Source organism: Myotis yumanensis, unplaced genomic scaffold (genome assembly GCF_028538775.1).
Source record: "Myotis yumanensis isolate MYYU_CA2020_CCGP unplaced genomic scaffold, mMyoYum1.0.hap1 SCAF_16, whole genome shotgun sequence".
Taxonomy (NCBI): domain Eukaryota; kingdom Metazoa; phylum Chordata; class Mammalia; order Chiroptera; family Vespertilionidae; genus Myotis; species Myotis yumanensis.
Window position 1 is genome coordinate 52,905,290 of NW_027223767.1, and position 14,593 is coordinate 52,919,882.

The 14,593-nt window shown below is 67.1% G+C and overlaps 1 protein-coding gene across 1 annotated transcript; it reads left to right on the forward strand.

The window, feature by feature from the left end:
- Nucleotides 1–846: 846 nt before the first annotated feature.
- On the forward strand, nt 847–7,305 carry SLC25A10 (solute carrier family 25 member 10). Its single transcript, XM_070394204.1, is given in 12 exon segments — nt 847–1,054; nt 3,153–3,272; nt 3,657–3,771; nt 3,850–3,898; nt 4,002–4,043; nt 4,665–4,708; nt 4,905–4,975; nt 5,273–5,314; nt 5,316–5,366; nt 5,593–5,670; nt 6,171–6,227; nt 6,344–7,305. Coding segments are annotated over 12 exon segments (864 nt in total). The 5' UTR covers nt 847–961; the 3' UTR covers nt 6,446–7,305.
- The last annotated feature ends 7,288 nt before the right edge of the window (nt 7,306–14,593 follow it).

Below are 14,593 nucleotides of genomic sequence, written 5' to 3' on the forward strand. Positions count from 1 at the left end.
GGCCACTCCAGTTAAACGGATGAATAGATGGCGGGTTTGCTCACATCCTGGAGACCGGCTGGTTCCGAGGCCATGAGGCCAGGCTCTGCGGGTTCAGGGACCAGGAGCGGTTTCCCCAGCGCTCCTCCCCCTTCTCCCTTGGGCTGGGGGCTGCAGTGGCCGAGCCGCAGGTCCTGCCCTGGGGGAGGGGTCTGGCTGTGCCCCCTGAGATCGGAGGCTGCCCCGGCAGAGAACTCTTGGGCCCCCAAGATCCTGCCTGGAAGTGGCCCTGGGGACTCGGCTCCCCTCTGGGCTGGGGGCCCGCCGGCACTTCCGGCCATTGGCTGCGGGCGGAGGAGCGTGGGAGCCACGGGCAGGGGCAGGCTCCCTGCTGACGGTCGCCCGGGTCGGTCCCCAGGACTCCAGCCCGGGGCGGCCTGGTCGGAGGGAGGCCTGAGGCCGGGCGTGGCTGGGAAGTCCGGGCTGAGGCGGTGTCTGGGCTCGGACTTGCCTTTCGCCCCTAGTTTTACTGTAACCGCAGGCCGGTCCCCGGGGATTCTCAGCTTCTGGCCACTGCACGTGTCCGGGGAGGACCCCACCCTGCGGGGCGGGTGCTCGCGGAGGTGGGGGCTGGCAGAGCCACGTGCCCGAGGCGTGGGGGGGGTCCTGGGGGCATCGGGGTGGCCCGCGCAGCAGGCTCCGAAGTCCGCGCGGCCAGCAGAGCCGGGCAGTGGAATCACGGCTCCGCCTCCTGTTCGTGCGACAGCGGCCCCTTTAAGGCACAGGGGGCGTGGTCTCGCCGGCCCCGCCCCGGATGCGGTCCCGCCCCGCGCCGCGCGGGCGTATTGGCTGCGCCGGGCGCGGGTGGCGGACGCGCTTTGAACCCGGCGCTGGGGCTGCGCGGCCGGTCCGGGTCGGGCTCGGGGTCCGGGCGGGGTCGGGTCGAGTCGGGTCGGACCGGGCCGCCGGCGCTGCGGCGGGCATGGCGGCCGAGGCGCGCGTGTCGCGCTGGTACTTCGGGGGCTTGGCCTCGTCCGGGGCCGCCTGCTGCACGCACCCGCTGGACCTGCTCAAGGTGAGGGCGGCGGGCCGGGCTCCGCGCCACCCGGGCTCCCGCACCCGCGGGCACCGGCCGGCCGGCCTGGCCCCGAGGACCGCAGCCCACGGGCTCGCTGCCCCGCCCGCAGACGCCGCCGGGAGCGGGAGGGGGGGCGGCCCCCGGCCTGGCCCCGGGGGGTGGGCGCCCGGTGCCCTGGTGCCCCGGCTCCTGGAGGCCTGGCCCTTCCGGCCCGGCGCTTCGCTACCTGTGACCTTGGGCAGCCACCTGGCCTCGCGCGCCCGTGGCCCCCGCGCCTCCGAGGACGTCGTCCGGCCCGACGACAGTTGAGGGGCGGTTCCCGCGAACCCGGGGCGCGGACCCAGCTGCCCCCCGCGCGGCGGGCCTGGCACAGCGGAGGGAGCGGGGAGGAGGCCTGGCGAGTGGCACGGGCGCCCCCGCTCGGGGCCGCTTCCCCCTGGCCTGGTGGGTGCCTGGCAGCCTCGGCCCCGCGCGCACACGGTCCTGCCCGCTGATGGGGCCGAACGAGATAAAACTTCCTTGTCTCCAGGCCGGCCAAGCCCTGTCTCACCACAAGGAACAACGGAGAAAGGGCCGCCCAGGGCGCTGGCACTGTGTCACGTGGGGCCCGTGGGCAAGGGGCAGCCACCGGCCACCCCTGCCCTGCCCCCCCCCAGCTGTCTGTGCCCACGTGGCTTGTGGCCAGCTGACCGGGCACCCCCGGGCGCCCCTGCCTGTGGGCATGCTTGCAGCAGCCCTTCTCCTGAAGGGAGGGCATTGGCTCTCTAATGAGCAAAAATGCCACCTGATGCATCCCAAGGGCGAGAGCCAGGGGAGCAGGGACCTGGGGGGGGGGGGGGGCTTGCCCTGCGGTAAGCTGAAGCTGTAGCCCGGCTGCCCGGCCTGAGGCCTGGCTGGGCCTGGAGGGTGCGCTGACCAGCAGAGGGCACGGCGGTGAGCGGGAGGTGCACCTGGCTTCCCTCCCTCACCTCTGTGTATTTGCTCTGTGGGTGCCCTCGCATGTCCCCAGCCCCACCTCAGGGGGTCCCGAGGGTCAGGCTCTGACCAGGAGCTGGCACAGCCTCCAGGGGCTGCAGAGCCCTCCCGGCCTGGGCTGGCCTAGCCCCCTGCCCATTGTCCAAGGCCCCTTTGGGCGTCACTGCCCCTTGCCCTGCCCCCCGTTTCCCCCCCTACCCCCGTCCCCAGGTGCTGTTTTGCTGCCAGGATGAGGCAGGGGAGGCAGGTGGCCACAGGAGCAGGGCTCCCCTCTGCCCGGGAGCATGTGGCCTTGTGCCGGGGGTGGAGGCCGGCCACGGAGGAGGCCCAGCCGGGGTTTTTACCTCTCAGCATGGTCATTGGGGAAATTATTTTAAAGCTCCTGGATCTTTCTCTGTCTCATGTCCTGACTTGATCCTCAGCCTCCTCTTGCCTGGACGGGAGCTGCTGCCCGCGTGGCTGCCCTGACCGCAGGCCCAGTGCCCACTGTCCTCCCCAGCTTGGCTCGGGCAGCAGGAGGACGCGGCTTGTGTCCCTGAGCTGGGCACAAGCCCTCTCCATCCCCATGTGCTGCTCCCCTACCGGAAGCCCCGGGAAGAGCCTGAAGGGGGCGGGGGAGGGTGTATCCACTGAGTTCCTTCATCCTCACAGCACGACAGGAACTGAGGCACAGGCCAGTGACCTGCCCAGGCCCCACCTGCCTCTCCCAGTCCCCATGCTTCTGAGGCCCATAACTTGGTCCCCTGCGAAGTGAGTGAGGCTGAACAGGGGGCTCGAGTCACCCTGCTGGGTCCTGCCTCAGTTTCCTCATCTGTAAAATGGGGCGGCTGATCCCCACCCACAGCAGGTGCCCGGAGGACTCTCGCGGGCCTGGCGGGCGCACCGTCCCTGGTATTGTCGCTTGTAAACAGTAGGTTGGTGGCGGGCGTGGCATGTGTCCCAGCGCCACCCCCTGGCTGGGTGCCCTCAGGAGGCCCTTTGCTGCCCGGAGCGTCAGTGTCCTGCCTCTAAAGGGGGAGGTGGCGGCACCTGGCCCACAGGGGCGTGGGGGAGGGTAGCGGCTCCGGCCGTGGGAAAGGTCAGCAGGCCGGCGGCTCAGCAGGTGTGTCCCTGCCCCCAGGTGCACCTGCAGACGCAGCAGGAGGTGAGGATGCGCATGACGGGCATGGCGCTGCACGTGGTGCGCTCCGACGGCGTGCTGGCGCTCTACAACGGCCTGAGCGCCTCGCTGTGCCGACAGGTGCCTCCCGGGTCCCAGTCCCAGAGCCCCGCCGAGCAGCCCCGCGGGCAGAGGGGAGGGCTGGCCCAGACTTTCTCCCTTTTGAGGCTGCTCAGGAGGAAGGAACCCCGGGGCTGGGAGCTGGCGCGCCGGGGTGGGCGCAGGACGGGGCGGTGTGAGGTGTGCTGCTCCCACCCTCAGCCGGCTGGAGATGGCCACTTACAGACGGGGAAACCGAGGCCTGGGCTCAGCCACCTGCTGGCCGTGCGGCCTTGGGAGGGCTTCTCGTCCCTGTGGTCGGGTGAGGCCCGTGCACCCAGCCAGCTGGGGGGGGGCGCGCCCAGGGTCCACGTCGTCCTGTCCTGCCCCTCCCCCCGCACTCTCTGAGCCGGCCCCTCCCCCCAGATGACCTACTCCCTGACTCGGTTCGCCATCTACGAGACCGTGCGGGACCGAGTGGCCAAGGGCAGCGAGGGGCCCCCGCCCTTCTACAAGAAGGTGCTGCTGGGCGCCGTCAGCGGTGAGTGGGGGGCGGGGCGGAGAGGGGCCGGGGCAGCGGGAACACGGGGGTCACGTGCTGGGTCTGGTCTGTTGCCAGGCTGCGTCGGAGGCTTCGTGGGGACTCCCGCCGACATGGTCAACGTCAGGTCAGTGACCCCCAAGGTCAGGGTCTGCTGTCCCCCGACGGCCCGGCCGAGCCCGTGGGGCGAGCCGAGGGGGCCGCCCCCCTGAGCCGCGCCCTTGTTTCAGGATGCAGAACGACGTGAAGCTGCCCCAGAGCCAGCGCCGGAAGTGAGTCGGGCGTTCGGCCCTTGGGTGTGGCTGGTGGGCGCTGTGCGGGGAGGGGACTCGCTGGGAGCAGAGCAGGGGCGCGGCTTTGGGAACCAACCGTGCTGAGGCTTCCCTGGGGAGGGTCTGGGACCAGGGCGGGTGGCGGGCGGCCGGTCACGCCTGCGGTCGGCGCCTCGCCTATGTTTCCTCGGAGGGTGGCCTAGAAGTCCGAGTTGGGCTTTTCACGGGTTGGGAGCTGGGATTTTTTAACGACGAAAGCACCATTTTCCGTGCCGTCTAAGGCGCTGTCACTGAGGCCTGTCTGTGGACAGACGCCCGGTGAACCCGTCACGGGCGTCAGTTCAGGGGGACGGTGGCTCCGAGCCAGCCCGCTGTGCACCCTCCGACCTGGTGACAGGGTGGGGAGGGGCGGGCAGGGTGCCCCGTCCTCCTGTCCTGGTATCAGGTGTGCTCCTGTGGGTCTCTGGGATCTTGGGGCCGAGGTCCCCGAGGGAGGAGGCTGCTCTGAGCTCCGGAACAGCCCCGGCCCTTGGCTTCTGCGAGGGTCTCGGGGCTCGTCCTGGGGAACCCCCTCCCCACCCCGCAGGGAGCCTCACGTGGGCCCGTTCTGTGTCCCGGCAGCTACGCCCACGCCCTGGACGGCCTGTACCGCGTGGCCCGTGAAGGTGAGGAGCAGGCCTTAGCGGGGCAGGAGCCGGGAAGGAGCCGGGCAGGGACCGGGCAGGAGCCGGGCAGGGACCGGGCAGGGGCCGGGCAGCCCCAGCTGGGAGCCCAGAGCCCGAGGAGCAGAGGGGAAGGGAGCATCGTCCAGAGCTGGGCAGCCTGACGGACGTGCCGGTGCCCCACCTTCTCCCTCCACAGAGGGTCTGAGGAAGCTGTTCTCGGGTGCAACCATGGCCTCCAGTCGGGGGATGCTGGTCACTGTAGGCCAGGTAGGCTGTCTACAGGGAGGGGGGCTCGGGGGAGCCTCCAGGGGTCCCTGCCCTGCCTAGCCCCCCCCAGAGACCACAGAGGAAGGTGGTGGCCACAGGTGGGCACTGGGAAGTGGGCACAGGCAGGTCGGGTGTATGGCCTTGGGCAGCCCCTCCCTGCCGGGTCTCACCTGTCCAGCAGCCCCCGTACATGAGGTGACTGCCAGCAGCGCTAGTGGATCCGGGTGGTGTCCCTGTGGCCCCGTCGGCGCTCCCAGGAGCCGGGGCGGCCGGGCCCTGACCTCCCTGCACCCACAGCTGTCCTGCTACGATCAGGCCAAGCAGCTGGTCCTGGGCACGGGGGTACCTGTCCGATGGCATCTTCACGCACTTCATCGCCAGCTTCATCGCCGTAAGTGCCAGGCGGGGCAGGGGCGCTGGATGCCCCCCTCAGACTGGGGGTGCCAGGCCGGGAGAGGGGCACCCAGGCCCAGGCTAGAGTAGTCAGTGCCCCCTGCAGCCCTGGGTCCTGCAGCCCTGGGTCGCCTCCCGGGCCTGGGCAGGCCTGTGGGGGCTGAGGGACGCCCGGGCATCGTACATGGCAGGCCTGGGTGACGTGTGTGTTCCCTCCCCCCCAGGGCGGGTGTGCCACGGTCCTGTGCCAGCCCCTGGACGTGCTGAAGACCCGCCTGATGAATTCCAAGGGCGAGTACCAGGTGAGCGGGGCCTGGGGGTCCCTGCCCTGCAGCTGCCAGGCTCTGGCCCTGGGGTGGCCAACAGCTGTTCTCCCCCCGATGGGTCCCTCCCAGCCGCCTCCCAGCAGCCCTGGCCCCGTGTGTCCCTGAGTCAGAGTCTCTGATAGACTAACTGGCAGGGCCCGGTGCCCACCAGTGAGCACGACCTGGGCTCCACGGTGCCCGGATGGTGCCCACGGCGCCTTCTGCATCTTCACACGCCTGCGGCCCTGCCCCTGTTCTCCCCACCCCACTCAGTGCCCGACAGCCAGCCTGCTGCCCACCCCCCCGCCCTCAGGGCTCTGGTTCTGCCGCATCAGCAGTCAGCCGGGCAGCGGCCGGGCGGCCGTGACCTTTTGGCTCACACGTCCCGTGTCTGAATGTCCGGCCGCGCTGTGCACTGGCCTGCGGCCCGGCTGTGGGAGGGGGTTGTGCTCCGCGTGGAAGGGGCGCAGCTCCATCTGCCTCACTCGTTCCTGCAGGGCGTGCTGCACTGCACCATGGAGACGGCGAAGCTCGGGCCGCTGGCCTTCTACAAGGTTCGGGGGAGGGTGCGTGGGGGGCACAGTGGTGGGGGAGGGGTGGTGCCGGGGGTCGAGGCGCACAGTGGGTAGGGGCTGGGGTCCCCTAGCTTTAACTCCCCCCCCCCCCGCAGGGCCTCGTGCCTGCCGGCATCCGCCTCATGCCGCACACCGTGCTCACGTTCGTCTTCCTGGAGCAGCTGCGAAAGCACTTCGGCGTCAAAGTGCCGTCCTGACGGGGCTCCTTCCCGAGGCCACGCGGCCGGCACTGCCCTGAGCCCGCACCGGCCACAGGGCTCGGCCGCCCCCTTCCCTGGCTGGACTGCCTGGCCTCCTGCCTGGTCAGAGCTCCTTCCAGCAGCGTGGCCCCCACCCCTGTGGCCCCTGTAGCTTCGCCTCCCTGCACCCGCCCCCACTCCCTGCCCTGCACACGGACCACAGGCAGAGGGAGGCGTCCAGGCCCCAGTTCCGCCCCCAGCAGGCAGTTCACACCGGAGGTGGGTGCGCTGGGCTGTCCGGTTTTCCGGGGTCCCTGCCCCTCTTCTGGCCCTGAGGGTTCTTTCATGGAGCAGCTCCTGGGCCCTCAGCACCGTCCACAGCTCCCTCAGGGCAGTGGCTGCTGCACCTTTGTCGCAGGGGGGGCGCGGGGGCGCGGGGGGCGGCCTCCATGATGCTCACGGTTAGCTGACCCACAGCTGAGCCCAGCCGACCACAGAGCCAGGTGCAGGGCGGGCGCCACGGGCTCGAGAGCGGGGCCCCTTGCCCCCCCACACCAGCCGACCCCCAGCTGCTCCAACAGTTAGTTTGCCAAAACTCGGCGCCCAGAGGCCACTGCTGTCCCTGGGCTGAGCCGTGTCCCTCACTGGCCGCGCCGAGCCTCCCCCTCCCGCGCCCCAGGCAGAGGCGAGCTGTGGGGTCCTCAGGTCCTCCCTGACCCCAGCAGCTGATCAGCCAGAACCCGCCGGCTCTGCTGCCGGCGCAGCCTGTTCTCCCCAAATGGGCCTTCTTCGGGCTCCGTCACTCTGCTCCCGCCTCGGCTGTGCCCCCAGCAGGGGGGTGGCAGGGACGGCAATAAAGAACAGTGAGCTGCCCCTGGTTTGTGGGTCCCTGTGTCCAGGCCGCCCGCTGGTCTGTGGCCGCCTTGCTGTCCGAGGGCAGGAGGGCTCCCTGCACCCTCCCAGGAGGGCTGGGCTCACTGGGGGCCAGAGCGGGAAGCCCAGCCCTGGCTGGTGCCTTGAGGCCTGTGGGCTGAGGGATTGGGGTGTGGGTGAGGGGTTGGGGGTGAGGGATTGGGGTGTGGGTGAGGGATTGGGGGTAAGGGTGAAGGATTGGGGGTAAGGGTGAGGGGTTGGGGGTGAGGGTGAGGGATTGGGGGTAAGGGTGAGGGGTTGGGGGTAAGGGTGAGGGATTGGGGGTAAGGGTGAGGGATTGGGGGTAAGGGTGAGGGATTGGGGTGTGGGTGAGGGGTTGGGAGTGTGGGTGAGGGGTTGGGGGTGAGGGATTGGGGTGTGGGTGAGGGGTTGGGGGTGAGGGTGAGGGGTTGGGGGTGAGGGTGAGGGGTTGGGGTGTGGGTCAGGGGTTGGGGGTGTGGGTCAGGGGTTGGGGATGAGGGATTGGGGTGTGGGGATGGCAGCCCTAAACCAGCATGGGGCGTGGGTAGGTGTGCAAGCTGAGAGGTCTGGTCAGTGCTGTGCTCCCAGGTCCCGCTCACCAGGACCCCACAGGACCCCTGCCCAGCGGCACCTGGAACAGGAGACCCCTTAGCTGAACTGGTGGCCCTCCCCTTCGCTGTGGGAGGTGCCCAAGTCCGAGCCGGGCTCCTGGACACTGGGTGCTGGTCCAGCAAGCCCAGGGCTGGGGAGAGCCTGGACCGGAGGCCCTCAGACGGGCGGGGCGGGGCGGGGGAGCTGGGCACTGCCCGGGATAGAGACCAGCAGGCCAGGAGGTCTGGGCAGCCCAACCTGCTCAGACCTCAGGGCCCAACCCCGGTTGGAGCATCGAGCGGGTAAGTAGGACTGTAGAAGGTGGCGGTGGTTGCACAGCTGTGACCACGCTGAAAACCGCGGAACCTCAGTGAGGCTGCTGTCAGAACCAGCCGCCCGCACCCACCTCCCACCAGCTCCCGCGGTGAGCACCAGGCCCTCCGCACCCGCTGGAGTATTTGGGAGCAAACCCTGAAGTCACGTCACTTTTTGGTGGTGGTTTCTTTTGTTTTTGGTTAATCCTCAACCGAGGATATTTTTCCATTGATTTTTAGGGTGAGTGGAAGAGAGGGAAAGGCAGAAGCATTGATGTGAGAGAAACATCTATTGGTTGCCTCCTGCACGGGCCCCCACCAGGGCCAGGGAGGAGCCTGCAACCGAGGTACATGCCCTTGACCAGAATCGAACCCGGGATCCTTTGGCCCGCAGGCCGGCGCTTCATCCACTGAGCCACACTGGCTGGGGCTGGAAGTCAGGTCATTTGCAGGGAAATACTTCCTGTCTGTGAAAGCCTGAGGGATGCGACCACAGCAGCCCCTGGTCAGTCCTCCGGCCTCAGGGCTGCCTGGTCTCCTTCAGTTGCTTCGACTTGGAGCACCAGCCTGGCACCGACTCACCTGCGAGCCGATGTGCCTGGGCAGCGGGCAGTTGGCATCTCACCGGCCTCCTCCCAGCCTGGCCCCCATGATGCCACGCCTGCTGGGCCAGGACTGAGGGAGAAAGTGCCCCGTCTGGTTGGGCGGTTTGGCAGGGACGGGCCTGGCCGGGGCCCAGTGCAGGGCAGAGAGCAGAGGGTGGGGTGGACGGGATGAGGTTTCCAGGGCACAGAGGCGGGCGTGGGCAGAGCTCCCCGGGGCCTCTTGGCACAGAGCACTCAGCACAGCAGAAGGAATGGGAGCAGGGCTGGACGCGGGGCCCCCCAGGAGGTTCAGGGCCCACAGCCGGCATTGCTGGGGTCAGCACCAGCCTGGAGCGTGAGAGAGCCCGGGCCACCCTGCCCTCGGTGGGTCCCGCTTCGCCCACCTTGGGTCCTCTGGCCCCGGGAGGGCGGGGGGGGTGGGGGGGGGAGCGAAAAAATGCACACTCAGGAGAGCAAGCCCCGCCTTTCCTGTCAGCCCAGGCCTTTTCCTTAAAGAAAGACTTTGTCTGGTTTACAAAAAGCTGCACAAAAGGCCCTCGCTGGTGTGGCTCAGGATGGAGCGTCGGCCTGCGGACTGAAGGGGGTTCAATTCCAGTAAAGGGCACAGGCCCAGGTTGCAGGCTCCATCCCCAGTGGGGGGCGTGCAGGAGGCAGCCGATCCATGATTCTCATCATGGATGTCTCTCCCTCTCCCTCTCCCTCTCCCTCTACCTCTCCCTTCCTCTCTGAAATCAATGAAAATATTTCTTTTAAAATGTCAGCGAGGGCACCAGGCAGATTCAGCGGAAAAGCCAGGCTTTGCTTATTTTTTTTAATATATTTTATTGATGTCAGAGAGGGAGAGAGAGAAACATCAATGATGAGAGGGAGTCTCCGTTCGGCTGCCTCTTGCGGGCCCCACACTGGGGACCGGGAACCGAACCAAACCCTGACCTCCTGGTTCATAGGTCGACGCTCAGCCGCGAGCCACGCCGGCCGGGCTGGGCGCAGGGTTCAACAAGGCGCCAGAGGCCGCGCAGTCACATGCACAAGGCGACTTTGGACCCTTCCGGCACTCGCAGACGTTAGCACCAAGTCATCCCAGAGCCAAAGGGCAGAGCTCACAGCAAGACACGCAGACGTGGGCAGGACCTGAGGGAACGGGCAGAGGCCCTGCACCCAGTCCGGGAGGAGGGAGGAGGGAGGAGGGAGGCCCGTGTGACCCGGGAACGCGCCCTCCGTCCGTCCGGTCCTCACACTCACCCCGTTCCCACGCCAGGGCCCAGGCCCTGTCCCGGGTGCGAGGCATCTGGAGTGAGGCACGGGCTCTGCTTGTCCTGTTTGTGGCCCTTCCTCGCTCCTCGGGGCCACCAGAGGTCACCCCGCCTCCCACTCCCATGGGTGGAGGCCCCCGGGAGGAGCTGCTCTGCTCCCCAGTCTCCGGGCTTCCCGCCTGCCCGGTGTCCCACAGGAAGTGCGGGTCCCACAGGAAGTGCGGGTCCCACAGGAAGTGCCTCCGCAAGGTGGGCCTCACCGGCAGGCCCTGCACGAGCTGCTCCAGGACGGGGCTTCTCCAGGGCGAGGCTGGTGTTTGCCGGCCGTCAGCGCGGCGGCCACAGGAACATACCGGCCAATGCCCAAGCAATGCCTCCCCCGGGGATGAACCCTCGAGGAGGTCGTAGCCCGGAGTCGGACCCCAGGCCTCCTCGTGCTTCCGTGCCCCTTACACCCTCTGCTGCTGCTCTTTTTTCCTTGGTTAATCCTCACCCCCGGATGCTTTTCCATTGATGTTTAGAGAGTGGAAGGGCAGGGGGAGAGAGAAACATCCACGTGAGGGAGACACCGATTGGTGCCTGCAACCGGGCATGTGCCCTTGGCCGGAATCGGACCAGGACCCTTCTGTCTGCAGGGCAACACTGTCCACTGAGCCACACCAGCCAGGGCTAGACAGACACTTTTAAAAAGAAGAAAAAGTCACGCCTGCCCTGGTCAGGGCTCGGTTGAGCGCCATCCCGTGCACCAAGAGGTTGCCAGTCGGGGCACATGCCCGGATTGTGGGCTCGATGCCCAGAAGGGGGCACACAGCAAACCAATGGTGTTCTCTGATGTCTCTCTCCCTTCCACTCTGAAATCAATAAAAATATTTTTTTAAATAAGGCGAAGTCCTAACAACGATGAGCCCCACCGCTCACCATCTATGGCCCCAAACCCTGACCCCAAGGGTGGCCCCCCCCGCCCCCGGGGGTCCATCCTACCGCCCTATGGCGTGTGTCTTCCCGGCTCCTCCTCCGTCTCCCAAACCCAGGAACTGACCCTCCCCCCGCCCCCCCCCAGACCCAGTTGAGGATGGAGAGGCCTGGGTGGGGGGTGACCACCGGGGGCCCCCCGCAGACACAGCAGAGCCTGTCACTCCCCGCGCGGCCGCTGGGGGGCAGCCGGGCGACGCTGACCGCAGGGCGGGTGGGCGTGGCCAGCGCGGAAGGGCGGGGGTGTGGCCGGGGGCGGGGCGGAGCCCGGGAAGGGGGCGGGGCCTGGGCGGGTCGGAACTCGGGAAGGGGCGGGGCGGAGCCCGGGAAGGGGCAGGGCCCGGGACGGGGGCGGGGCGGGGCGGGGCCGGGACTCGGAGTGGAAGGCGCGGCAGAGGGGGATCTGGCGGCCGTTTTCCGGGGTTTGGCCGAGACAATACGAACTGGACAACTCAGGCCCAGGTCCGGTCCGAGCCGCCCGCCCCGCGGAGGAGGCAGCAGGGCCCGAGGGAGGGGGCCGCCGGGCGGGACCAGGGCGCAGGCTTCGGCCGGCGGGGCCCCCACCCTGAGGGCTCCCCGAACTGGAGGCGCCCGGCCGACCCCGACCTGCCCGGCGCTCCCGGGAGCCGGGCGCACGGGGGTGATGCGCGTTGGAGCTGCAGGTGCGGGCCGGTCCGAGTGGCCCGAGCGCAGCTGGGAAGGAGGAAGGGCGAGTCCCGGCCGTGCGACCAACCTGTCCAGCCAGGAGTGTCTGTCCCGCGACCCCGCTGCGGGGCCTGGGAGACCCCGCAGACCGCGCAGCGTGGGGAGCGAGCCCCTGGCTGCCTCCGTGCCTGACGGGGTGGCCGCGGTGCAGGGACATGGGCGGCTGGAGGGAGCGGGCTCTGCAGAGGAAGCCGGCCTGGGGGCGCTGGACGCAGGGTGCAGCGTGTGTCCCCCCCAAGGGCTCTGCACCCCCACTTCCTACTCTGACCCCGGTGCCCCCTGCATGTGACGGAGTCCTTCCTCACCCTCCAAAGGCCACTGGGCTCAGCCTCCTCTCCCAGGCGACAGCTCCAGACCCCGCGGGGGGTCCTCTCCCCCGCACCCGACACTGAGCTCCCGGGCGGGCATTGAGGAGCAGCCGCCACCAGGCAGAGCCGCTGCAGGGGCCGCACCGGCAGCAGGGAAGAGGGGCGGCTAGTTCTGGGGGGCACCCACCTCCCCCCACAGGTCCCCTCGCCCAGGCTGGGCCCAGGGCCCTGCGTCCCTCGAGGCCTGGCCGCTGTGGGCCCTGAGGCCTCCCCCTGGGAGACGCACCCTCAGGTGGGCCTGCACCTGACCCGCCCCCCACCCCCCCACCCCGCTCCCATCCACCATCTGCAGCCGCTTGGAGCTGGGATTCTGAGGCCTCGCGGCCAGAAGCAGCCCCGCCGATGAGACGCATCCCAGACCTGGACGTGCTGGCCCCGCGCCCACAGCCGGCCCGTCCATGACTCTCTCACCATTGATGTCTCTCTCTCTCTCAATCTCCCTTCCTCTCTCTGAAATCAATAAAAATATAGTTTTTAAAAATGGTTTTATTGCTCTAGCCCAGTGGTCGGCAAACTCATCAGTCAACAGAGCCAAATAGCAACAGGACAACGATTGAAATTCCTTTTGAGAGTCACATTTTTTAAACTTAAACTATATAGGTAGGTCCATTGTTATTAACTTAATTAGGGTCCTCCTAAGGCTTAGGAAGAGCCACACTCAAGGGGCCAAAGAGCCGCATGTGGCTCGCGAGCCGCAGTTTGCCGACCACGGCCCTGGCCGGTTTGGCTCAGTGGATAGAGTGTTGGCCTGCGGACTGAAGGGTCCTGGGTTCAGTTCCAGCCAAGGGCACAAGCCTGGGTTGCAGGCTCTACTCCCAGTAGGGGGCGTGCAGGAGGCAGCCGATCAATGATTCTCATCATTGATGTTTCTATCTCTCTCTCTCCCTCTCCCTTCTCTCTAAAATCAATAAAAATATTTTTAAATGGTTTTATTGTGGGAAAATGTAATAATCATATAACGATGTTAATACATCATGAATCTGAGTGCGGGCACTGCAGACCCTGCGTGTCCATCGAGGTCGGCGGCCCTCCGCTCAGGAAGGCGAACCCCGAGGGCGAAGCGTTCCCGCAGGTGCGTGGGCGGGTAGGCTGCTCGCGGGGCGGGCAGCAGGTGTCAGGCCGCTGGGCCGTGGCTGGGACCCGCGTGTCTGCCCTCAGCTCAGTGGCATGAAGCCCATTCACACTGTTGTGCAGCCGTCACAACATCACCTCCAGCACGTCTCGCTTTCTTTCTTTTCTTTTTTTTTTTTAAATATATTTTATTGTTTTTTTACAGAGAGGAAGGGAGAGGGATAGAGAGTTAGAAACATCGATCAGCTGCCTCCTGCACACTCCCTACTGGGGATGTGCCCGCAACCAAGGTACATGCCCCTGACTGGAATCGAACCTGGGACCCTTCAGTCCAGAGGCCGACGCTCTATCCACTGAGCCAAACCGGTTAGGGCTCCCACTTTCTTTCTTTTTTTTTTTAAATAGTGAGGGTTTTGCTCTAGTCTAGCTCCTTTGGCTCAGTGGATAGAGCATCGGCCTGCCGACCGAAGGGTCCCGGGTTCGATTCCGGTCAAGGGCACGTACTTCAGTTGGGTTGCCGGCTCCTCCCTGGCCTGGGCTCTGGTCGGGGCGCGTGCAAGAGGCAACCGATCGATGTGTTTCTCTAACATCGATGTACCTGTCTCTCTCCCTTCCACTCTCTAAAAAGTCATTGGAAAAATATCCTCGGGTGAGGATAAAAAAATAAATAGTGAGGTTTTTTTGTTTTTAGTGTTTTTTTAAAAATTGATTTTAGAGAGAGGGGAAGGGAGAGGGAGATAGAAACATCAGTGATGAGAGAGAATCATGGGTCGGCTGCCTCCTGTGTGCCCCTGACTGGGGACGGAGCCCATAACCCGGGCCTGTGCCCTGACCAGGAATCGAGCCCTGACCTCCCGGTTCACAGGTCGATGCTCAGCCACTGAGCCACACTGGCCGGTGAGAACTTCCTCATTTTCCTCAACTGAAGCTCTGTCCCATGCAACACTGACCCCCTGGCACCCCGCCTGCAGCGCCGACCGGACATGCCTCTGACGCACGGGCCTGGCCGAGGCGATGTTTCCGAGATCAGGCTCAGGGCGGACGGTGGCCGCCATCCTGCTCGGCCCGAGGAAGCAGCCAGCGGCCAGCAGGGACGGGGCCTGAGACAGCCAGGGCTGAGCCGGGCAGGGCCCTCCAGGGGCCTCCAGATGCTGCAGCCCCAGCTGACACCTGACCCAGATTCCTGACCCGCAGGAGCCACAGGAGCCTGAGGGGATAAGTGCTGGCTGTTGGGAGCTGACACATTCGGGGTAATTTGCTCTGCAGCCGTGGGTGGCTGATGCCCTCGGCGAGGACGCCGTGTCCAGCTCCTGCCGCTGGGGCTCCCCGAGGCCATCGGCGCCTGCCCCGCGAGCACCCCACCTTAGTATCACCCTACAGACACGCAGGGACT